Here is a 26,523-nt window from a genome sequence, read left to right as displayed (position 1 = left end):
TTACGGCTGAGGAATACAGCGGGATGCTCCTCCCAGTTGACTTCCTGAGACAGTACAGCACCAAGGCCTACTTCGGAGGCATCGGTTTGTACTATAAACTCCCTTTCGAAGTCAGGCGTCACCAAAACCGGGGATCCACATGACTTCAAAGCGGAGAAAGCCTCTTCCGCCTGGTCATTCCAGCGGACAACCATGGACTTCCGTCTCTTCAAGAGCCCTGTCAATGGAGCTGCTAAAGTGGCAAAATGGGGAACGAACCTCATAATAGCCCACTATTCCCAGGAATGACTTTACTTGCCAAGAGGTGACAGGTCGGTGACAATTCCTTATCGCCTCTATTTTGTTTACTTGGGATTTGATGACTCCACGCCCAATGACATACCCTAGGTATTTGGTCTCCTCTAACCCTATCGCACTTTTTTTTTGGGTTAGCTGTTAGACCAGCCTTTCAAAGGGAGTCCACTACAGCCTGTACTTTGGGCAGGTGACTTTCCCGGTCGGTGCTGTGAATGACAATATCATCCAGATAAGCCGAGGCGTATCGCTGATGTGGATAAAGCACAATGTCTATTAGACATTGAAAAGTGGCAGGGGCGCCATGCAGACCGAAGGGTAACACCTTATATTGGTACAGCCCCTCTGGCGTAATGAAGACAGTTTTCTCTTTAGCAGCATCCGTCAAGGGTACTTGCCAATACCCTTTGGTGAGGTCCAAAACAGAAAAATACCGGGCTTGGCCTAATCTTTCAATAAGCTCATCCACCCAAAGCATGGAATATGCATCGAATTTAGATATTTCATTCAGCATACGAAAATCGTTACAAAACCGTAACGTCCCGTCCGGCTTGGATATTAAGACTATAGGACTGGCCCACTCACTTTTAGACTCCTCGATGATGTCTAGCCGCAGCATGAGCTGCACTTCCTCCGAGATGGCTTGTCACCGAGCCTCGGATACCCAGTATGGCTTAAACCGGACTTTTGCCTAAGGCTCAGTGACAATGTCATGCTGGATTGTGGAAGTGCATCTAGGGAGCTCCGAGAACACATCCGTGTTCCGACTAACGAACTCCCTGGTCTCCTGAGCCTGTTTAGGCTGTCATCAATTTTTACTGTGGCAACCGCCTCCGTAGCATCAGACATAGGAGCCGGAACCTTTTCCCCTAGAAATCCCGGCCGCGGGCTGTCTTCAGTACAGGTCTCCCTATCTTTCCAAGGTTTAAGTAAATTAACATGGTAAACCTGCTCTGCTTCAGCATCCCTGGCTGGTGTACCTTGTAACTTACCTCTCCAACTCTTTCTCGAGTACCTCGTAGGGCCCCTGCAATCTAGCCAGGAACTTACTTTCCACAGTCGGTACCAAAACCCGGTCACCAGGGTTAAAGTTCCGGACCCGAGCAGATTATAGATCCGACTCTGGGCTTGCTGAGCGGCCTCCATATGCTCCCTGACAAGAGGTAAAATGGTCTCTATCCGCTGTTGCATCTTGACAACATACTCCAGGACATTTTTATGCGGAGTGGGTTGCTGTTCCCACACCTCTTTGGCCACATCCAACAAACCACGAAGATGTCTGCCATAAAGCAATTTGAAGGGCGAGAACCCAGTAAAAGCCTGGGGTACCGCTCACACTGCGAACATGAGATAGGGCAGAAGAAGGCCCCAATCCTTCCCATCTTTAGACACCACCCTTTTTAAACCTTTCTACCAGACCATCAATTTGTGGATGGAACACGGACGTCCATAACTGTCTGATACACAGCAACTTACGGAGTTCCCTCATGACCTTGGACATAAAAGGGGTCCCCTAGTCAGTCAGAACCTCTTTAGGTAGCCCCACTCGGGAGAACATCTCCATTAGCTCCTTAGCTGCTGATGTATGTCACAGTGGCACCGCCTCCGGGTACCGAGTGGCATAGTCCAGGATGACTATGTTGGTGTCCTCTAGCAGACTTCGGTACTGGGCCTACGAGGTTCATAGCGATTCGCTCAAACGGCACCTCGATGATCGGGAGAGGTACCAAGGGACTGCGAAAAAGGTGCTGGGGCTAGTTGCCTGGCAGGTCGGCCAAGATTTACAGAATTCTTCCACCTCCCTAAATATACTGGGCCAATAAAACCGTTGTAGTATCCGGTCCTGTGTCTTCTGCATTCCCAGATGACCCCCGAGAACATGTTGGTGGGCTAACTCTAACACGAGTTTGCGATAAGCCTGGGGCACCACCAACTGTTCAATGGATTCACCTCGCAGCTGGTTTACCCAGTCCAACATCTCCTGATAAACCACAAAACGGGAGAACACCGACTCTGCCCTGGATTCGCCAGCAAACAGTTCCCGGCGAACATCGCTCGTTCGCGTTCGCTGCGGCAGGCGGACATATGCGATGTTCGGTCTGCCCCCTATTTGTCATCATTGAGCAAACTTTGACCCAGTACATCACAGTCAGCAGACACATTCCAGCCAATCAGCAGCATCCCCTCCCACCTCCTAGCATAAAGCAAGGACAGCATCCATCTTAGATTCATTCGGAAGCTGCAGTCTTAGTGAGAGGAGGGACAGTGCAGCTGCTGCTGATTTAATAGGGAAATTAATAGCTAGGCCAGTGTATTCAGTGTCCACTCCAGTCCTGAAAGACTCATCTGATCTGCTGTAAGGACAGCGTCCTGACAGCACCCCAAAAAGCCCTTTTTAAAGGGCTTCTGTCACTCCCCAAAAGTCTTTTTTTTTTTGGCTAATTAAAATCCTTATATTCCGATTTTTCAATATATAGTGCTCTTACCCTTTTCTGTTGGCTAGTTTCTTTAAAAAACGCACTTTTATAATATAATATGTGCTGTGATTTCCTTTGGCCCTAGAATAATGCCCAGTGTTCAGAGGCCACGTACCCTAAACTCTAAAAGTTCTGAGGACATGGTTGACTGGCTAACACAGGACACCCAATCTTCTACAGCTTCCGCTCGGAACCTTGACGCACCATCCTCCTCCAGCTCAGCTTCGGGGCACCTCTCAAGTTACCACTCTCCCACCTGCCGCCACCACCAACACTAGCACCACAGCTGCTTCACTTGATCTGTCAGAGGAGTTATTTACACATCAGTTGGAAGAAATGAGTGATGCGCAACCATTATTGCAAGAGGATCTAGATAACAGGGATATTTCTCAGTCAGGCAGCATTACACACATGGACGTATGGTGTGATGATGATGATGTTGTACCCGCTGCTGCTTCCTTTGCTGAGTGGTCAGATACAAGTGAAGCGGTTGATGATGACGATGTGTCCGTGGATGTCACGTGGGTGCCCGCTCGAAGAGAAGAAGAACAGGGGGAAAGTTCAGATGGGGAGACAGAGAGGAGGAGGAGACGAGTTGGAAGCAGGGAGAGGTCGTCGCAAGGAGCTAGTGGCACAGTCAGACAGCATGTATAGGCACCCGGGGTCAGCCAGACAGCACGCCAATCAACGCATGCTGTTTCCACCACCAGAATGCCGTCATTGCAAAGCTCAGCAGTGTGGCTTTTTTTTTTTTTGGTGTGTCTGCCTCTAATAACAGAGATGCCATTTGCAACCTGTGCCAAAAGAAACTGAGTCGCGGGAAGTCCAACACCCACCTAGGTACAACTGCTTTGCGAAGGAACATTATCTCACATCACATGACGATGAGTACAAGCAGCACACAAACTCAAAGCCACCATCCTCCTCCTGGTCCAGCATCTTCAGCCACGTCAACCACTGCTGTTCTCCTTTCCCCCTCTCAACCACCCACCCCTCCGCCTCTCGCCTTGAGCGGTTCCTGCTCATCTGCCCACAGTCAGGTGTCTGTCAAGGAAATGTTTGAGCGTAAGAAGCCAATGTCACAGAGTCACCCCCTTGCCCGTCGTCTGACAGCTGGCTTGTCAGAACTCTTAGCCTGCCAGCTTTTACCATACAAGCTGGTTGAGTCTGAGGCCTTCAAAAAATTTGTAGCTATTGGGATACCGCAGTGGAAGGTACCCGGCCGAAATTACTTTTCACAAAAGGCAATCCCTAACCTGTACTCTATTGTGGAAAAGGAAGTCATGGCATGTCTGGCACACAGTGTTGGGGCAAGGGTCCATCTGACCACTGATACCTGGTCTGCAAAGCACGGTCAGGGCAGGTATATCACGTACACTGCGCATTGGGTAAACCTGCTGACGGCTGCCAAGCATGGAATGCGTGGCTCTGCAGAGGAGTTGGTGACACCGCCACGACTTGCAGGCAGGCCTGCTTCCAGCTCCTCTACTGCTCCTACTCCATCCTCTTCGCTAACCTCCTCGGCTGAGTCCTCTTCTGCTGCTGCATCTTGCTTCACATCAACTGCACCCCCCCCCCCCCCCCAGCTCCCCAGGGGCTATTCCATATGCCGGATACGACAGTATCACGCCGTCTTGGGGTTGACTTGCCTGAAAGCAGAGAGTCACACCGGACCAGCACTCCTGTCCGCCCTGAACGCACAGGTGGATCAGTGGCTGACTCCGCACCAACTGGAGATCGGCAAAGTGGTGTGTGACAACGGAAGCAATTTGTGGCTTCAAATCTGGCTTCATGTCAGCAGAGAATCAGTCTGCATGTCATAGCAGAGAATCAGGCTTCACGTCAGCCACCACTGCAACAGTCCATTGTCATAAATTTAGGCCCAGCACCCAGGCAGAGGAGAGAGGTCCCGTAACAGACAATCTGGCTTCATGTCAGCAGAGAATCAGTCTTCATATCATAGCAGAGAATCAGGCTTCACGTCACCCACCACTGTAAGAGTCCATTTTCATAAATTTAGGCCCAGCACCCAGGCAGAGGAGAGAGGTCCCGTAACAGAGAATCTGGCTTCATGTCAGCAGAGAATCAGTCTTCATGTCATAGCAGAGAATCAGGCTTCACGTCAGCCACCACTGCAACAGTCCATTGTCATAAATTTAGGCCCAGCACCCAGGCAGAGGAGAGAGGTCCCGTAACAGACAATCTGGCTTCATGTCAGCAGAGAATCAGTCTTCATATCATAGCAGAGAATCAGGCTTCACGTCACCCACCACTGTAAGAGTCCATTTTCATAAATTTAGGCCCAGCACCCAGGCAGAGGAGAGAGGTCCCGTAACAGACAATCTGGCTTCATGTCAGCAGAGAATCAGTCTTCATATCATAGCAGAGAATCAGGCTTCACGTCAGCCACCAATGCAACAGTCCATTGTCAGATATTTAGGCCCAGCACCCAGGCAGAGGAGAGAGGTCCCGTAACAGACAATCAGGCTTCACGTCAGCCACCAGTGCAACAGTCCATTGGCATATATTTAGGCCCAGCACCCAGGCAGAGGAGAGAGGTCCCGTAACAGAGAATCTGGCTTCATGTCAGCAGAGAATCAGGCTTCACGTCAGCCACCACTGCAACAGTCCATTGTCATAAATTTAGGCCAAGCACCCAGGCAGAGGAGAGAGGTCCCGTAACAGACAATCTGGCTTCATGTCAGCAGAGAATCAGTCTTCATATCATAGCAGAGAATCAGGCTTCACGTCACCCACCACTGTAAGAGTCCATTTTCATAAATTTAGGCCCAGCACCCAGGCAGAGGAGAGAGGTCCCGTAACAGACAATCTGGCTTCATGTCAGCAGAGAATCAGTCTTCATGTCATAGCAGAGAATCAGGCTTCACGTCACCCACCACTGTAAGAGTCCATTTTCATAAATTTAGGCCCAGCACCCAGGCAGAGGAGAGAGGTCCCGTAACAGACAATCTGGCTTCATGTCAGCAGAGAATCAGTCTTCATATCATAGCAGAGAATCAGGCTTCACGTCAGCCACCAATGCAACAGTCCATTGTCAGATATTTAGGCCCAGCACCCAGGCAGAGGAGAGAGGTCCCGTAACAGACAATCAGGCTTCACGTCAGCCACCAGTGCAACAGTCCATTGGCATATATTTAGGCCCAGCACCCAGGCAGAGGAGAGAGGTCCCGTAACAGACAATCTGGCTTCATGTCAGCAGAGAATCAGTCTGCATGTCATAGCAGAGAATCAGGCTTCACGTCAGCCACCACTGCAACAGTCCATTGTCATAAATTTAGGCCAAGCACCCAGGCAGAGGAGAGAGGTCCCGTAACAGACAATCTGGCTTCATGTCAGCAGAGAATCAGTCTTCATATCATAGCAGAGAATCAGGCTTCACGTCACCCACCACTGTAAGAGTCCATTTTCATAAATTTAGGCCCAGCACCCAGGCAGAGGAGAGAGGTCCCGTAACAGACAATCTGGCTTCATGTCAGCAGAGAATCAGTCTTCATATCATAGCAGAGAATCAGGCTTCACGTCAGCCACCAATGCAACAGTCCATTGTCAGATATTTAGGCCCAGCACCCAGGCAGAGGAGAGAGGTCCCGTAACAGACAATCAGGCTTCACGTCAGCCACCAGTGCAACAGTCCATTGGCATATATTTAGGCCCAGCACCCAGGCAGAGGAGAGAGGTCCCGTAACAGAGAATCTGGCTTCATGTCAGCAGAGAATTAGTCTGCATGTCATAGCAGAGAATCAGGCTTCACGTCACCCAACATTGGAACAGTCTATTGGCATATATTTAGGCCCCGGCACCCAGACAGAGGAGATGTTCATTCAAATTTGGGTAGCCTCGCAATATAATGGTAAAATGAAAATAAAAATAGGATTGAATGAGGAAGTGCCCTGGAGTACAATAATATATGGTTAAGGGGAGGTAGTTAATGTCTAATCTGGACAAGGGACGGACAGGTCCTGTGGGATCCATGCCTGGTTCATTTTTATGAACGTCAGCTTGTCTACATTGGCTGTAGACAGGCGGCTGCGTTTGTCTGTAATGACACCCCCTGCCGTGCTGAATACACGTTCAGAGAAAACGCTGGCCGCCGGGCAGGCCAGCACCTACAAGGCATAAAAGGCTAGCTCTGGCCACGTGGACAATTTAGAGACCCAGTAGTTGAATGGGGCCGAACCATCAGTCAGTACGTGGAGGGGTGTGCACACGTACTGTTCCACCATGTTAGTGAAATGTTGCCTCCTGCTAACACGTTGCGTATCAGGTGGTGGTGCAGTTAGCTGTGGCGTGTTGACAAAACTTTTCCACATCTCTGCCATGCTAACCCTGCCCTCAGAGGAGCTGGCCGTGACACAGCTGCCTTGGCGACCTCTTGCTCCTCCTCTGCCTTGGCCTTGGGCTTCCACTTGTTCCCCTGTGACATTTGGGAATTCTCTCAGTAGCGCGTCTACCAACGTGCGCTTGTACTCGCGCATCTTCCTATCACGCTCCAGTGCAGGAAGTAAGGTGGGCACATTGTCTTTGTAGCGTGGATCCAGCAGGGTGGCAACCCAGTAGTCCGCACACGTTAAAATGTGGGCAACTCTGCTGTCGTTGCGCAGGCACTGCAGCATGTAGTCGCTCATGTGTGCCAGGCTGCCCAGGGGTAAGGACAAGCTTTCCTCTGTGGGAGGCGCATCGTCATCGTCCTGCCTTTCCCCCCAGCCACACACCAGTGATGGACCCGAGCTGCGTTGGGTGCCACCCCGCTGTGACCATGCTTCATCCTCATCCTCCTCCACCTCCTCCTCATCCTCGTCCTCCAGTAGTGGGCCCTGGCTGGCCACATTTGTACCTGGCCTCTGCTGTTGCCAAAAACCTCCCTCTGAGTCACTTCGAAGAGACTGGCCTGAAAGTGCTAAAAATGACCCCTCTTCCTCCTCCTCCTCCTCCTCCTCCTGGCCCACCTCCTCTTCCATCATCGCCCTAAGTGTTTTCTCAAGGAGACATAGAAGTGGTATTGTAACGCTGATAACGGCGTCATCGCCACTGGCCATGTTGGTGGAGTACTCGAAACAGCGCAACAGGGCACACAGGTCTCGCATGGAGGCCCAGTCATTGGTGGTGAAGTGGTGCTGTTCTGTAGTGCGACTGACCCGTGCGTGCTGCAGCTGAAACTCCACTATGGCCTGCTGCTGCTCGCACAGTCTGTCCAGCATGTGCAAGGTGGAGTTCCACCTGGTGGGCACGTCGCATATGAGGCGGTGAGCGGGAAGGCCGAAGTTACGCTGTAGCGCAGACAGGCGAGCAGCAGCAGGATGTGAACGCCGGAAGCGCGAACAGACGGCCCGCACTTTATGCAGCAGCTCTGACATGTCGGGGTAGTTGTGAATGAACTTCTGCACCACCAAATTCAGCACATGCGCCAAGCAAGGGATGTGCGTCAAACTGGCTAGTCCCAGAGCTGCAACGAGATTTCGTCCATTATCACACACCACCAGGCCGGGCTTGAGGCTCACCGGCAGCAACCACTCGTCGGTCTGTTGTTCTATACCCTGCCACAACTCCTGTGCGGTGTGGGGCCTGTCCCCCAAACATATGAGTTTCAGAATGGCCTGCTGACGTTTACCCCGGGCTGTGCTGAAGTTGGTGGTGAAGGTGTGTGGCTGACTAGATGAGCAGGTGGAAGAAGAGGAGAAGGAAGTCAAGTAGGAGGAGGTGGCAACAGGAGGCAAAGAATGTTGCCCTGCGATCCTTGGCGGCGGAAGGACGTGCGCCAAACAGCTCTCCGCCTGGGGCCCAGCTGCCACTACATTTACCCAGTGTGCAGTTAGGGAGATATAGCGTCCCTGGCCGTGCTTACTGGTCCACGTATCTGTGGTTAGGTGGACCTTGCCACAGATGGCGTTGCGCAGTGCACACTTGATTTTATCGGATACTTGGTTGTGCAGGGAAGGCACGGCTCTCTTGGAGAAGTAGTGCCGGCTGGGAACAACATACTGTGGGACAGCAAGCGACATGAGCTGTTTGAAGCTGTCTGTGTCCACCAGCCTAAATGACAGCATTTCATAGGCCAGTAGTTTAGAAATGCTGGCATTCAGGGCCAGGGATCGAGGGTGGCTAGGTGGGAATTTACGCTTTCTCTCAAATGTTTGTGAGATGGAGAGCTGAACGCTGCCGTGTGACATGGTTGAGATGCTTCGTGACGGAGGTGGTGGTGGTGTTGGTGGTACATCCCCTGTTTGCTGGGCGGCAGGTGCCAACGTTCCTCCAGAGGCAGAGGAAGAGGCCGAGGCGGCAGCAGCAGAAGAGGTAGCAGGGGGAGCCTGAGTGACTTCCTTGGTTTTAAGGTGTTTACTCCACTGCAGTTCATGCTTTGCATGCAGGTGCCTGGTCATGCAGGTTGTGCTCAGGTTCAGAACGTTAATGCCTCGCTTCAGGCTCTGATGGCACAGCGTGCAAACCACTCGGGTCTTGTCGTCAGCACATTGTTTGAAGAAGTGCCATGCCAGGGAACTCCTTGAAGCTGCCTTTGGGGTGCTCGGTCCCAGATGGCGGCGGTCAGTAGCAGGCAGAGTCTCTTGGCGGCGGGTGTTCTGCTTTTGCCCACTGCTCCCTCTTTTGCTACGCTGTTGGCTCGGTCTCACCACTGCCTCTTCCTCCGAACTGTGAAAGTCAGTGGCACGACCTTCATTCCATGTGGGGTCTAGGACCTCATCGTCCCCTGCATCGTCTTCCACCCAGTCTTGATCCCTGACCTCCTGTTCAGTCTGCACACTGCAGAAAGACGCAGCAGTTGGCACCTGTGTTTCGTCATCATCAGAGACATGCTGAGGTGGTATTCCCATGTCCTCATCATCAGGAAACATAAGTGGTTGTGCGTTAGTGCATTCTATGTCTTTCACCGCTGGGGAAGGGCTAGGTGGATGCCCTTGGGAAACCCTGCCAGCAGAGTCTTCAAACAGCATAAGAGACTGCTGCATAACTTGAGGCTGAGACAGTTTCCATGGTATGCATGGGGGTGATGTGACAGACTGATGGGGTTGGTTTTCAGGCGCCACCTGTGCGCTTTCTGCAGAAGACTGGGTGGGAGATAATGTGAACGTGCTGGATCCACTGTCGGCCACCCAATTGACTAATGCCTGTACCTGCTCAGGCCTTACCATCCTTAGAACGGCATTGGGCCCCACCATATATCGCTGTAAATTCTGGCGGCTACTGGGACCTGAGGTAGTTGGTACACTAGGACGTGTGGATGTGGCAGAACGGCCACGTCCTCTCCCAGCACCAGAGGGTCCACTAACACCACCACGACCATGTCCACGTCCGCGTCCCTTACTAGATGTTTTCCTCATTGTTATCGTTCACCACAACAACAAAAATATTATTTGGCCCAATGTATTGTATTCAAATTCAGCTGAATATAAATTTGAGGCCTAGTATTTAGGCGCTGGGTGACCGGTATGGATTTACTGACAGAATTAGACTTGGAAATGCACAGTAGCATGTGTGTGAAGTTATTCTGAATGACCCTATGTGCACCTTGAATATTATATACCCTTTTAGGGATAGATTTCAAATAGCTCTGATACAGCAGAAACCACTAAATTATGAAATTGCTAAATTGGGAATTGTATTTCAACCCAGAACAAAAAATGTGCTTTGACGGACACTAAATAACTTGCCCAGCCAGAACAGTACAGCGGTAAAGACAGATTTAGCGGGATATAAATTTGAGGCCTAGTATTTAGGCGCTGGGTGACCGGTATGGATTTACTGACAGAATTAGACTTGGAAATGCACAGTAGCGTGTGTGTGAAGTTATTCTGAATGACCCTATGTGCACCTTGAATATTATATACCCTTTTAGGGATAGATTTCAAATAGCTCTGATACAGCAGAAACCACTAAATTAGGAAATTGCTAAATTGGGAATTGTTTTTCAACCCAGAACAAAAAATGTGCTTTGACGGACACTAAATAACTTGCCCAGCCAGAACAGTACAGCGGTAATGACAGATTTAGCGAGATATAAATTTGAGGCCTAGTATTTAGGCGCTGGGTGACCGGTATGGATTTACTGACAGAATTAGACTGGGATATGGCCAAAAAATAACCACACTATTGCTGGTTAAATGCACTTGGTGTGACAGCTTGACCAACCACACTACTGAGGGTTAAATGCACTTGGTGACAGGCGCAGCTTGCCCCTGATGTAGTATATGGCCAAAAAATGAACAGACTATTGCTGGTTAAATGCACTTGGTGTGACAGCTTGACCAACCACACTACTGAGGGTTAAATGCACTTGGTGACGGGCGCAGCTTGCCCCTGATGTAGTATATGGCCAAAAAATAAACAGACTATTGCTGGTTAAATGCACTTGGTGTGACAGCTTCACCCTGATGTAGGCTTTAGCCAAAAAACAACCATACCATTGAGGGTTAAATGCACTTGGTGACAGGCGCAGCTTGCCCCTGATGTAGTATATGGCCAAAAAATGAACAGACTATTGCTGGTTAAATGCACTTGGTGTGACAGCTTTACCAACCACACTACTGAGGGTTAAATGCACTTGGTGACGGGCGCAGCTTGCCCCTGATGTAGTATATGGCCAAAAAATAAACAGACTATTGCTGGTTAAATGCACTTGGTGTGACAGCTTCACCCTGATGTAGGCTTTAGCCAAAAAACAACCACACCATTGAGGGTTAAATGCACTTGGTGACAGGCGCAGCTTGCCCCTGATGTAGTATATGGCCAAAAAATAAACAGACTATTGCTGGTTAAATGCACTTGGTGTGACAGCTTCACCCTGATATAGGCTTTAGCCAAAAAACAACCACACCATTGAGGGTTAAATGCACTTGGTCGCAGCTTGTGCTGGCGCACCACAAGACACAAAATGGCCGCCGATCACCCCAGAAAAAAGTGACTGACAAACGGTCTGGGCAGCCTAAAAACAGTGAGCAATTGAATTTCAGCAGCTCAATGATGCACAGCTGCAGATCGATCGATTAATCAAGTCCTTTGGAGGAGTTAATCTGCCTAATCTCGCCCTACTGTCGCAGCCGCAACCTCTCCCTACGCTAATCAGAGCAGAGTGACAGGCGGCGCTATGTGACTCCAGCTTAAATAGAGGCTGGGTCACATGGTGCTCTGGCCAATCACAGCCATGCCAATAGTAGGCATGGCTGTGACGGCCTCTTGGGGCAAGTAGTATGACGCTTGTTGATTGGCTGCTTTGCAGCCTTTCAAAAAGCGCCAAGAAAGTGTCACAAAAGCGCCAAGAAAGCGACGAACACCGAACCCGAACCCGGACTTTTACGAAAATGTCCGGGTTCGGGTCCGTGTCACGGACACCCCAAAATTCGGTACGAACCCGAACTATACAGTTCGGGTTCGCTCATCCCTAGTAGTCACCTGAAATGGTTTTCACTTCACAGGTGTGCCCTGTCAGGTTTAATAAGTGGGATTTCTTGCCTTATAAATGGAGTTGGGCCCATCAGATGCGTTGTGGAGAAGACAGGTGCATACACAGCTGATAGTCCTACTGAATAGACTGTTAGAATTTGTATTATGGCAAGAAAAAAAGCAGCTAAGTAAAGAAAAACGAGTGGCCATCATTACTTTAAGAAATGAAGGTCAGTCAGTCCGAAAAATTGGGAAAACTTTGAAAGTGTCCCCAAGTGCAGTCACAAAAACCATCAAGCGCTACAAAGAAACTGGCTCACATGCGGACCACCCCAGGAAAGGAAGACCAAGAGTCACCTCTGCTGCGGAGGATAAGTTCATCCGAGTCAGCAGCCTCATAAATCTCAGGTTAACAGCAGCTCAGATTAGAGACCAGGTCAATGCCACACAGAGTTCTAGCAGCAGACACAACTGTTAAGAGGAGAATGTGTGAATCAGGCCTTTATGGTAGAATATCTGCTAGGAAACCACTGCTAAGGATAGGCAACAAGCAGAAGAAACTTGTTTGGGCTAAAGAACACAAGGAATGGACATTAGACCAGTGGAAATCTGTGCTTTGGTCTGATGAGTCCAAATTTGAGATCTTTGGTTCCAACCACCGTGTCTTTGTGCGACGCAGAAAAGGTGAACGGATGGACTCTACATGCCTGATTCCCACCGTGAAGCATGGAGAAGGAGGTGTGATGGTGTGGGGGTGCTTTGCTGGTGACACTGTTGGGGATTTATTCAAAATTGAAGGCATACTGAACCAGCATGGCTACCACAGCATCTTGCAGCGGCATGCTATTCCATCTGGTTTGCGTTTAGTTGGACCATTATTTATTTTTCAGCATGACAATGACACCAAACACACCTTCAGGCTGTGTAAGGGCTATTTGACCATGAAGGAGAGTGATGGGGTGCTGCGCCAGATGACCTGGCCTCCACAGTCACCGGACCTGAACCCAATCGAGATGGTTTGGGGTGAGCTGGACCGCAGAGTGAAGGCAAAAGGGCCAACAAGTGCTAAGCATCTCTGGGAACTCCTTCAAAACTGTTGGAAGACCATTTCAGGTGACTACCTCTTGAAGCTCATCAAGAGAATGCCATGAGTGTGCAAAGCAGTAATCAAAGCAAAAGGTGGCTACTTTGAAGAACCTAGAATACAGGGGCGTACTTACCATAGCGGCAGACCATGCGACTGCTATGGGGCCCGGGGCAAGAGGGGGCCCAGATGGGATCATCCCCTCTTCTACTGGGGGTGAAAACTTGGTCAGGACTCTTTCCTCTAAAGAAACAACTTTTAGCAATTGAGGCAGTGGGAAAAAAATGGCCCAAGGGTCATTGAAAGGGGTTTAGGCAGAAACCCTTGTGTCTGGTGTGGGGGGCCTGGTTTGATCCTTGCTATGGGGCCCTTACTTCTCTATGTACGCCACTGCTAGAATATGACATATTTTCAGTTGTTTCACACTTTTTTGTTATGTATATAATTCCACATGTGTTAATTCATAGTTTTGATGCCTTCAGTGTGAATCAGCAATTTTCATAGTCATGAAAATAAAGAAAACTATTTGAATGAGAAGGTGTGTCCAAACTTTTGGTCTGTACTGTACATACAATACAGCCGCACAGAACGGGGACCACACGGAGGGCTGCAGGGAGCATTGTGGAAGAATGGGGGCTTCAGAGGTATACCCGATTTCAGGCTCTGATCTCCAAACTGGAAGAATTAGAGCAGCTACTCTCTGATTGGTTAGTCTGTACAGAATAACCAATCAGAGCAATTGCCAGCAAGGGACCACTCTGATTGCAGAGACTTCGGAGCTGTGACACTTTATAGAGTCACAGCCCCAGCTAAGGCTCAGTTCACATTGTGTTTTTCTCATCCATTTGGCATATACTTTGGGGAAAAAAGTAGAGTAGAGTCCGGTAAAAAAACTATATATAGATATATATATTTATATCTATATATGGTTTTTGTTTTTGTTTTACAATGGAACTCTATGGTGACAGATGCCACTGTATGGCATCAGTCTGAGGTATCCAATTAACGTATAGGAAAAACGTGATGTGAGCCTAGCCTAACAGTTTGGACGAAGCTGTACTGTACGTCTAATTTCAGCAAGTTACATGCAATCTGGATGTACAGTTTTGTTCATTTGCAGCAAGGGGTTAAACAACTTCCCCAGTTGACCACTTTTCGACAACTTCATACTTGATCAATTGCTTATTTTACTTATCACTTGCTCTCTGGTTTGTTTTCTAACACAGACACTACCTGCTCACGGCCATGTCTCTTACTCTAGGTCTTAGGAGACGTACTTGATAAATGAGATAATAATAATATGCACATTTTAAAAATTATAAATATCAACATTTAATGTAAAATGTAATTTTTACACCTTAAATTTCTCTTTCCATCCAGAATGAAGGAGATGGTCAAATTCATCATTTTGTTGAGTATGAAACATATGAAAGTTCCTGTGAAGTGAAGAGCGGCAAATCATGGCAGGAGTGTGCTCCAACTTATGCAGTAAGCTTCTGTTGTGTTTTCTGTGTTCCATGTAGAGGTTAAAGGGGTTGCCCGCTTTCTGGCTACTGTTGATCAATGTGTTTGTAAGAAGATTATATGGCACTTACTAACATAGTCATGAGACCGGGCTGATCCCCTCCCTGCGATGTCTCCTTCATTCAAATATTTTGTAATGGAGGAACCATCACATAGAGGTGATTTGCCTGGTCCCATGACCCTCCATCAGCGGCCATCTTATGGACCTCTGTGTGTGGACAGCACAGAAGACTTTGTAAACAAGGGGGCATACCTTATGAAATATAGAAAATGGTGCAGAATTTTAACAAAGACTATATTAGTAAGTGCCATATAATCATCCCACAAACACATCGGGGCACATTTACTAAAGTGTTTGCACCTGTTTTCAGTCAAAGTAAAGACCTGTGTGAAGTTGGCACCCCATGTTTTTAAATTTCAAAAAGAAATACACCATTCGTTTGTGCTGCGTTTGTGCTGGTTTGTGTCGCAAAAGTGAACGTTTGTGCCGGTTCGGTTCCTGAGATATTGCGCATTAGATTTTTATGAAGCCCCGCCCATTTTCCACCCTATGTTCTTAAATTTCAAAAATAAATACACCATTCGTTTGTGCTGCGTTTGTGCTGGTTTGTGCTGCAAAAATGAACGTTTGCGCCGCTTTGGTTTCCGAGATATTGCGTGCTTGATTTGCTGAAACCCCGCCCACTTTCCACCCCATGTTTTTACATTTCAAAAAGAAATACACCATTCATTTGTGCTGCGTTTGTGCTGGTTTGTGCCGCAAAAATGAACGTTTGCACCGCTTTGGTTTCCGAGATATTGCGCGCTTGATTTGCTGAAACTCCGCCCACTGTCCATCCCAAGTTTTTACATTTCAAAAAGAAATACACCATTCGTTTGTGCTGCGTTTGTGCTGGTTTGTGCCGCAAAAATAAACGTTTGCGCCGCTTTGGTTTCAGAGATATTGCGCGCTTGATGTGCAGAAACCCCGCCCATTTTCCACCCCATGTTCTTAAATTTCTAAAAGAAATACACCATTCCTTTGTGCTGCGTTTGTGCTGGTTTGTGCCACAAAAATAAATGTTTGCGCCGCTTTGGTTTCCGAGATATTGCGCGCTTGATTTGCTGAAACCCCGCCCACTATCCACCCCATGTTCTTAAATTTCAAAAAGAAATACACCATTCGTTTGTGCTGCGTTTGTGCTCGTTTGTGCTGCAAAAATGAACGTTTGCGCCGCTTTGGTTTCCGAGATATTGCGCACTTGATTTGCCGAAACCCCGCCCATTTTCCACCCCATGTTCTTAAATTTCAAAAATAAATACACAATTCGTTTGTGCTGGTTTGTGCTGCAAAAATGAATGTTTGCGCCGCTTTGGTTTCCGAGATATTGCGCGGTCGATTTGCTGAAACCCCGCCCACTTTCCACCCCATGTTCTTAAATAAGTTGCTTCTGAACTTATCTTGTGGATTACAGCAGATTTTTTTTAACCCTTCCAGCACTATTATACTATGCATTCTGTATTCAGAATGCTATTATTTTCCCTTATAACCATGTTATAAGGGAAAATAATACAATCTTCAGAACATTAATCCCAAGCCCGAACTTCTGTGAAGAAGTTCGGGTTTGGGTACCAAACATGCGCGATTTTTCTCACGTGAGTGCAAAATGCATTACAATGTTTTGCACTCGCGCAGAAAAATCGTGCATTTTCCCGCAACGCACCCACCTCTTATCCAGGCCAAAAATATGACGCCCGTGTGAAAGAGGCCTAATAGTTCCTGTATCTGCTTCTATTCCTCTGTTCTCTGTCCAGTCCTTACCAGTCTGTATGGCTGATCTGTGTCTGCCCTTACCCTGTCTGTGTACCTGCCGTGGTCTATCTGTACCTTGCTTGTTTGGTATCAATTTAGTTCTGTTCATGTTTTATCATCTAGTCTGGTGTTTCTGCTCTTGTTCCAGTCTGCCTGTTGTGGTGTTCCAGAGACCTGTGTTTTAGTCTTAGTTCCTGGTCAAAATGTGCCTGTGGTTTTATGTGTTTCCTGATTCTACCGGTGTTCTTGATTCCTAGAATATAATATATAATATAGGTGATATCTGTCATTCTAATCCTGTCTGTATTGATAAGGAGATCACTGAATTGAAGCAATCTGTGCAGACCAATAAGTGGCACTTATAAGATCTACTGGGCAGAGCAAAAACTGTGGCATTTTAGGATTTGTTGTAAGCATAGATAGTGACATGGAAAATTTAAAATAATGTTACCAAAAATGTTTTTTAAAATATTTTTAACATAAAAACTTTATTTAGATATGGTGAATACACCATTCACATTAGAATGTGTTACAGTGAGGAACAGAAGTATTTGAACACCCTGCGATTTTTCAAGTTCTCCCACTTAGAAATCATGGAGGGTTCTGAAATTCACATTGTAGGTGCATTCCCACTCTGCGAGACAAAATGTAAAAAAATAAATTCAGGAAATCACATTGTATGATTTTTAAAGAATTTATTTGTCTTGCACTGCTGAACATAATATTTGAACACCTGAGAAACAGAAGGAATTCTGGATCTCAAAGACCTGTTACTGTGCCTTTAAAAAGTCCACCTCTACTCCACTCATTAATCTAACTTAGTAGCACCTGTCTGAGCTCTTCAAAGACACCTGTCTATCCCACAGTCAGTCAGACGCCATGTATTACCATGGGCAAGACCAAAGAGCTGTCAAAAGACACCAGAGACAAAATTGTGGACCTCCACAAAGCTGGAAAGGGCTATAGGGCAATTGCCAAGCAGCTTGGTGAAAATAGATCAACTGTTGGAGCAATTGTTAGAATATAGAAGAGGCTAAAGACGACTGTTAGTCTCCCTCGGACTGGGGCTCCATGCAAGATCTCACCTAACGGAGTATCACTGATGATAAGAAAGGTGAGGAATCAGCTCAGAACTACAAGGGAGGAGCTGGTCAATAACATGAAGAGAGCTGGGACCACAGTTTCAAAGGTCACTGTCGGTAGAACACTACGCCGTCATGGTTTAAAATCATGCATTGCACGGAAGGTTCCTCTGCTCAAGTCATCACATGTCCAGGCCCGTCTGAAGTTTTCCAATGACCATCTGGGTGATCCAGAGGAGGCATGGGAGAAAGACATGTGGTCAGATGAGACCATAGTAGAACTTTTTGATCTAAACTTCACTCGTCGTGTTTAGAGGAAAAAGAAGGATGAGTTGCATCCCAAGAACACCATCCCTACTGTGAAGCATGGGGGTGGTAACGTCATGCTTTGGGGGTGCTTTTCTGCGAAGGGGACAGGACTTCTGTAATTGCAAACAAAGGCTTCTGTACCAAATATTCTTTAAAAATCATACAATGTGATTTCCTGATTTTTTTTATTTTTATTCTGTCTCTCAGAGTGGGAATGCACCTACAATGTGAATTTCAGACCCCTCCATGATTTCTAAGTGGGAGAACTTAAAATCGCAGGTTGTTCAATTACTTCTGTTCCTCACTGTATGTAACGTTTCATTTATTTTATCCCAACCGTAAATAAAAAAGAATTATTTTACGGCAGTATTGTAGGCATGCACTTAAAGGGGTTCAGGAGGACCAGACAAGATCCACAGAGTACAGCGCTGGAGAAAGAGTTAAGTATAACATCTTTGTATAGGTCATCAGTATTTGATTGGTGGGGATCTGACACCCGGGACCACCTGATCAGCTATTTGAGAAGGCACCGAAGCTCCACAGCCTTCTCTCTGCTTACCAAGCACAATGCCATACATTGTATAGTAGCTGTGCTTGGCATCACAGCTCAGCCCCATTCACTTAAATGCGTCTGAGCTGCTCCTAGGCTACATAACTGATGAACATGTTGTCACCAGTCACAGGAGCACCTGTGCCTTCTCAAACAGCTGATCTGCAGGGTCCCCGCTGTCGGGCTCCCACCGATCAGATAATCATGACCTATCCAGAGGATAGGTCATCAGTTATAAAATTTTGGAAAACCCTTTTAAGGCCTCTTTCACACGACCATATGGCTTTTTCAGTGTTTTGCGGGCCACTTTTTCCGGATACGTTGTTCCTTTTTTTGTTTCCATTGTGTTTCCGTTTCAGTTCCGTTTTTCCGTATGGCCTATACAGTAATTACATAGAAAAAATTGGGCTGGGCATAACATTTTGAATAGATGGTTCTGCAAAAAACGGAACAGATACGGAAGACATACGGATGCATTTCCGTATGTGTTCCTTTTTTTTGCGGACCCATTGACTTGGAGCCACGGACCGTGATTTGTGGACAAGAATAGGACAAGACTCAAAATGTAGCGGAACAGAATTGCGGACATACGGAAACGGAATGCTCACGGAGTACATTGTGTTTTTTTTGCGGACCCATTGAAATGAATGGTTCCGTATACGGAACGCAATAAACGGCCCGTATACGGAACGCAAAAAAGGTTCGTGTGAACGAGCCCTAATGGAAATGTGTCAGCAAATATTTTATCCGCCAATTAAAACCAGATATTAACACTTATGTTTTTTCCTAATGTTTTTATTTTCCAATTGCAGATTTATTTATTTATCCTATTACTGAACATGATTATGGGGGCAGCCATCTTGCCTGAGCTGTTCTTAACTGCATTTAGAAAGCGTTAAGAATTTTTTTTTTACAGCAGTCCCATGGGCCATAGACACAATGGACAGGAGAGGACCTCATTGACTTACATGGGAGAGTTTTCTAGGCATGTTCCGTGACCTGTGCAGATGTCATTGTACAAGGAAGGAATAGATAAGCTCTTACAATCACATATTGTGAATGGTGGATCCTGTCTTATCTATACCCAGAGATGATATCTCCTTATCCTTACAGGCAGGATAAGAATGACAGATAAGCAGGTAACTCAAGTAAAGTGATAGTGCAAAGAAGGAAGATAACAAACCTACTTCCTTTGCCTAAATACAGTTGCAAGAAAAAGTATGTGAACCCTTTGGAATTATATGGATTTCTGCACAAATTGGTCACCAAATGTCATCTGATCTTCATCTAAGTCACAACAATAGACAATCACAGTCTGCTTAAACTAATAACACACAAAGAATTTAATGTTACTATGTTTTTTATTGAACAAACCATGTAAACATTCACAGTGCAGGTGGAAAAAGTTTGTGAACCCCTACACTAATGACATCTCCAAGAGCTAATTGAAGTGAGGTGTCAGCCAACTGGATTCCAATCAATGAGATAAGATTGGAGGTGTTGGTTACAGCTGCCCTGCTCTATAAAAAAAAACACACACCAGTTCTGGGTTTGCTTTCACAAGAAGCATTGCCCGATGTGAATGATGCCTCACACAAAAGAGCTCTCAGAAGATGTACGATTGAGAATTATTGACTTGCATAAAGCTGGAAATGGTTATAAAAGTATCTCCAAAAGCCTTGCTGTTCATCAGTCAACAGTAAGACAAATTGTCTATAAATGGAGAAAGTTCAGCACTGCTGCTACTCTCCCTAGGAGTGGCCGTCCTGTAAAGATGACTGCCAGAGCACAGCGCAGACTGCTCAATGAGGTGAAGAAGAATCCTAGAGTGTCAGCTAAAGACTTACAAATGTCTCTGGCATATGCTACCATCCCTGTTAGCGAATCTACGATACGTAAAACACTAAACAAGAATGGGTTTCATGGGAGGATACCACAGAGGAAGCCACTGCTGTCCAAAAAAACATTGCTGCACGTTTACAGTTTGCACAATAGCACCTGGATGTTCCACAGCAGTACTGGCAAAATATTCTGTGGACAGATGAAATCAAAGTTGAGTTGTTTGGAAGAAACACACAACACTATGTGTGGAGAAAAAGAGGCACAGCACACCAACATCAAAACCTCATCCCAACTGTGAAGTATGGTGGTGGGGGCATCATGGTTTGGGGCTGCTTTGCTGCGTCAGGGCCTGGACAGATTGCTATCATTTTGCAGGAGAACTTAAGGCCATCTGTCTACCAGCTGAAGCTCAGCAGAAGATGGGTGTTGCAACAGGACAACGACCAAAAGCATAGAAGTAAATCAACAACATAATGGCTTAAACAGAAGAAAATATGCCTTCTGGAGTGGCCCAGTCAGAGTCCTGACCTCAACCCGATTGAGATGCTGTGGCATGACCTCAAGAAAGCGATTCACACCCGACATCCCAAGAATATTGCTGAACTGAAACAGTTCTGTAAAGAAGAATGGTCAAGAATTACTCCTGACCGTTGTGCACGTCTGATCTGCAACTACAGGAAAAGTTTGGTTGAAGTTACTGCTGCCAAAGGAAGTTCAACCATTTATTAAATCCAAGGGTTCACATATTTTTTCCACCTGCATTGTGAATGTTTACATGGTGTGTTCAATAAATGGTAACATGGTAACATTAAATTCTTTGTGTGCTATTAGTTTAAGCAGACTGTGATTGTCTATTGTTGTGACTTAGATGAAGATCAGATCACATTTTATTACCAATTTGTGCAGAAATCCATATCATTCCAAAGGGTTCACATACTTTTTCTTGCAACTGTAGGTTTATATATTTACTCAAAGCAATTATGAAATTGCTGGATCCCCCATCAAAAAGTTACTTAATACATTGGCATACTGTACTTTTAAATATGTTCTTTTGTAAAGTTTTCCAGATATGTTTTCACAAGAGTGGAAAGAATACTTGCCTTATGTACATGACCGTATGTATTTTGTCGTCTGAAAATTCTGGATCTACAAAATGCAGATACCATCATGTTGCAACTGCATTTTTTGCAGATACATTGATTTCAATGGGTCCATGGTCCAAACTCTGCGGCCAAGTATAGGAAATATTTTATCTTTTTGCAAAATGGACATATGGATGCGGAAAGCACAAGGGTAATCTGTAAGTCGGTTCCGCAAATTGATTAAACATTTCCTATACTTAGCCTCAGAATTTGGACCGTGGACCCATTGAAGTCATTGAGTTCTACAAAAAAAATAAATGGATGGCACACGGAATGCGATCTGTAATAAAATCAAAATTAAAACTTGCTGCATATAAGGTTGGTTTAAATATATACTTTGTATTATTGTATATAAACTTGTTTCTTTTGTAGAATCAAGCTAAGTGTTCAGCACATGTTCTATTCAACAAAGATCTGAAACTCAGAAGTGTGGAGTCTCAAAATTGCAGCAGTCCTAAAGGTACATCATTTAGTCTTAAAGGGCATCTGTGATCAGGATCAACCCTTTTAACCCAGCCATAATGCTTGGTAGGACTGACCCTGCTGATTAAAACTAAACCTTTTATCCCTTGAGCCACAACATTTTAAAGAAATAAGTGTTGGTAACAGTGGCGTACACACAATCCATGGGGCCCCGGTGCAAAACTGATCTATGAATACTCCTCCCCATCGCCCCCCGCCCCAACCTGCCTCCAATCCCCCCCCCCCCCACTACCTCCCCTACCAGTGGTGTAACTATAGTGTTATGGGCCACAGTGCAAACATTTTTACAAAGAACCAGCAGATTTTCTTACTAAGGGCTCTTTCCGTGCGGCTAATCCGCTACGTGAATGAGTGCCAAGCCCCATTCTGGACAGCAGAGACACGGAGCAGTAACATGATTGACTAATCTTTTTTGTACAAAATCACGGTGACAACTTTATCTCTCTGTGATTTTGTAGTAAACGGAGCAGAGGCACGGAGCATTATCAATGCTCTTTGACGCAGCGGATTACCAGCACGGGATCCGCTCATGTTAAAGAGCCCTAAGCCCAATGCATGGCTACACTCACTCAATCCTAATAAAATCTGGTCCTACCTCATCCAGGGTGTCGCTGGCATCGGCGTGATGTCCGTTGGATCCAGAACAAGGTCCCTGTGGTGAGAAAAAATGAATAATCACATAAGGAAGGGATGGTGGCTGCCCCTGTGAAATCACCAGCAGGGGGCGCTGTGCTGGCCTGTAAGACTGAGCCATGCCAATGTATAGCAGGGTAATCTAGGACATTTCCCCTAAGTGCAACCACGCAGTACTAATGCCCACCTTGTGGCCCCTCTCAGTAGTTATGCCCACCTTTGTTCCTGTCACAGTAGTTATGCCCCCTCATAGTAGTTATGCCAAATATGTGTTCCCTTACAGTAGTTATGGCAGATTATGTGCCCCTCACAGTAGTTATGGCAGATTATGTGCCCTTTCACAGTATTTATGCCCAGTTATGTGCCCCCTCAAAGTAGATATGCCCAGATATGTGCCCCCTCAGAGTGGTTATGCCAGATTATGTGCCCCCTCAGAGTGTTTATGCCAGATTATGTGCCCCTCACATTAGATATGCCTACATATGTGCCCCTCACAGTGGTTATGCCAGATTACGTACCCCTTCACAGTAGTAATGCCTTCATATGTGCCCCCTCATAGTTATGCCTTCATATTTGCCCCCCCCCCCTCACAGTATTTATGCCAGATTAGGTACCCCCTCAAATTAGTTATGGCAGATTAGGTCCCCCTCAGTAGAGATGCCAACTTTTGTGCCCCCTCACTCTAGTTGTGCCCATCAAACACCCCCCCCCCTGCACCCAGTCGTTAGAAAAAAACAGCAACACATACTTACCTTCTTCCCCGATGACAGGATGCAGATTCCCGACTTTCAGCTCACCCCCCACAGCCAGCAGTGCGATGTGGGGCCAGCAGGGGGAGCTCCTCCTGAGCTCTGAAGATCAGTGAAGTAGGGAGCAGTTAGGTTTCCCTGCTTCACTATGGAAACGGAACTGCCTGGCCGGGTGTGAGTGAGTGCGCCCCCCCTCTTCCTTGACCCTCCGGCCCCCCCCACACCGATATTATACATGTAATGGAGGCATGGAGCGCTCTGATTGCCGGGCCCGGTCGCAACTGCGACCCCTGTATGTACGCCACTGGTTGGTAAAAAATGCTAATTGGGGCTTAAAGGGGTTGTCTCACTTCAGCAAATTACATTTATCATGTAGAGAAAGTTAATACAAGGCACTTACTAATGTATTGTTATTATCCATATTGCCTCCTTTGCTGGCTGGATTCATTTTTCTATTGCATTATACACTGCTCTTTTCTCGGCTTTATGGACCACCCTGCAATCCAGCAGTGGTGGCCATGTTTACACACTATAGAAAAAGGGCCAGCCAATCTGGTGGCAGGGACAGCGGGAGAGTGCATAGGCCAGCACCTTTTCCAATAGAGTGCAAGCACGACCACCACAGATGGATTGCAGAGTGGTCATAACCATGGAAACAAGCAGTTTATAATATGATGGAAAAAAAGAATACAGCCAGCAAAGGAGTCAATATGGACAATCACAATACATTAGTAAGTGCCTTGTATGAACTTCCTCTACATAGTAAATGCAATTTGCTGAAGTGAGACAACCCCTTTAAGCGCCCCAAAGGCAGGCCCTAGCCACTGAGTGCACATTAGCTCCTCCAGTCTGCTTCACTGTACACTACCGCCTCCATTTGATTGAAAGGGCCAGGTGTCCAGGTGGAGGGGGGAGTGTCCAGGAAAGCAGAGGTTTAGAGCTAAGGTGCACTGGGTGACTAGTGCCCGACCCTCTGTGCACTTAAAGGTGTTGTCTCATCTCAGGCCTTGATGGCATATCACTAGGATTGCTCCCTGCTTTACCATGGAAATGAACTGCCCGGGAGTGAAAAGAACTGCCAGGCGGGTACGCCCCCCTAGCCTTTGTGCCCTGTCTGCCTCCCCTCGCTACGCCCCTGCCCTATTGAGAATTGGAGTGGGAACACCCAGTTTTCACCTTATCCATACATTTCCAGGAAGAATAACAGAGGAATGACAAATAACTCTAAGAAAAGCACTGTTATATTAAAAGTAATGCAAATACTTAAAAAGGACCTTTCACTGGTCCTGACATTACAAAATAAGTACCTGGAACTGTAGGGCATGTTGATGTGCTTGCATTTATTTTTCCAGATGGGCTGCTCCGTTCCCCCGCTGTGCCCCCCGTTCTGATTTCCCGCCCTGTATGCTAATCCATACTATTGGTACAAGGAGGAGGAGATGGCCGTGTCTCTAGGGGCGGATTGGCCATAGACCTTACAGGGAAATTTACCAGTGGGACGATGCCCAGGGGCCACCCAAGCACTTCTCTCTGTCGCTGGCCAGGTACAAAATGAGCTCTCATGGTTAATCAAAGCTTTGAGAATCAGGTAATCATGTACCTGGACAGCGATCGCACATGTCCTCCTGAATTCAACTGTGGCCCACAAATCGCCCTCTATGCCCCCTGCTCCATATCCTAATCAGAGACAACTGGAGAAGGACAGAATATGGCATCTGTTAATGGCCACCACAAAGAGACAGCTTCTGGGGAAGTATATTGTGCTGCACTGTGGTATATGTATTCTGTAATATGGTATTGCTTCCCACGCCTATTTGTGTTGCCCCATCTACAACATGAGGCCACCTTTAATATTTTTTCCCCCATACCACTTTAAATTCCCAGTTCGCCGCTGGGTGTCTCCTTCTTCCTGGCTGTGAGCCTTCAATCACAGCGGAGCACATCACAGCCAGAAGGTTAGCTTTTTTTTCTCCCTGGCTGTGATGCTCTCCGCTGTGATTGGACATTTCACAGCCCCCTGAGAAACAGGGCCATCTGCTCCCTGTACCAATGGTAAGGATTAGCATACAGGGTGGCAAAACAGAATGGGAGGCACAATGGGGGAACAGATTAGCCCATCAGAAAAAAATAAGCGCAAGGACATCTCAACATGCCCTACAATGCCAGGTACTTATATTGTAATGCCAGGACCGTAAAAGGTCCTCTTTAAAGGGTAACTGTCATATTTATTTATTTTTTTGCTAGTTTATTAGAGCTAGGCATGTATATCTGAGTTAGTCTGTCAATGATTGTCAAAAGATCTGTAATTACCTTATAAGCTTTCAGCTTTCATTAATGTCCTCTGTCCCTTTCCACTGCTCCCTTAAAAGACAGTTGCTATGGCTTGTCTGTCTTTGGCTAAGAAGACAGGAAGAAGGAGGGGTGGTCCTTCACACTGCATGCCTGCATTAGGCTTCAGAGTGAGGAGGCGTGTCTCTCAGTAATCCAATCTGATTGGCTGGCATGGAGCTGCCGGCTACAGCAAGTGTGTATGGGAAGTGAGGGAAAGCAGTTTTGGCCTCAGAGAACTAGCAGAGGAGCCATCTGGAGAAGGTCCTCATATTGTAAATGTTTAAAGGGTAACTGTCATGTTTTCATCAAAACATCTATTTTAGCATATGTTACTGCTGCAGCAGCATTATGCATAAAAACAATCTTTAGTTTCTTCACATACCGCTGTTTTCCTTGAGTTTGCCATTAGTTACGTCTGTTTAAACATTTACAATATGAGGACCTTCTCAAGATGGCTCCTCTGCCAGTTCTGAGGCCAAAACTGCTTTCCCTACACACTTGCTGTAGCCAGCAGCTCCCTGCCAGCCAATTAGATTGGATTACTGAGAGACACGTCTCCTCACTCCGAAGCCTAATGCAGGCATGCAGTGTGGAAGACTGCCCCTCTGTTTTCTGTTTATACTAAAAGGAAGACAGACAAGCCCTAGCAACGGTCTTTTAAGGGAGCAGTGGAAAGGGACAGAGGACATTAATGTAAGCTGTTATTATCAGGTAATTACAGATCTGTTGACAATCATTGACAGACTAACTCAGGTATACATGCCTAGCTCTAATAAACTAGCAAATAAACAAAAATATGACAGTTACCCTTTAAACA

At 46.7% G+C, this 26,523-nt stretch overlaps 1 protein-coding gene across 1 annotated transcript in view; it reads left to right on the top strand.

Moving 5' to 3' along the window:
- Positions 1-26,523, top strand: part of LOC122936091 (T-kininogen 1-like) — a 120,507-nt gene that overhangs the window by 6,137 nt on the left and 87,847 nt on the right. Inside the window, exons 2-3 of the mRNA XM_044292105.1 lie at positions 14,650-14,757; positions 21,883-21,970. Of these exons, the coding sequence (XP_044148040.1) occupies positions 14,650-14,757; positions 21,883-21,970 (196 nt within the window). The remainder of the gene's footprint in view (positions 1-14,649; positions 14,758-21,882; positions 21,971-26,523) is intronic.

The sequence above is a fragment of the Bufo gargarizans genome, chromosome 4 (assembly GCF_014858855.1).
Source record: "Bufo gargarizans isolate SCDJY-AF-19 chromosome 4, ASM1485885v1, whole genome shotgun sequence".
Classification (NCBI taxonomy): domain Eukaryota; kingdom Metazoa; phylum Chordata; class Amphibia; order Anura; family Bufonidae; genus Bufo; species Bufo gargarizans.
This window is presented reverse-complemented; position numbering and strand designations above follow the sequence as displayed.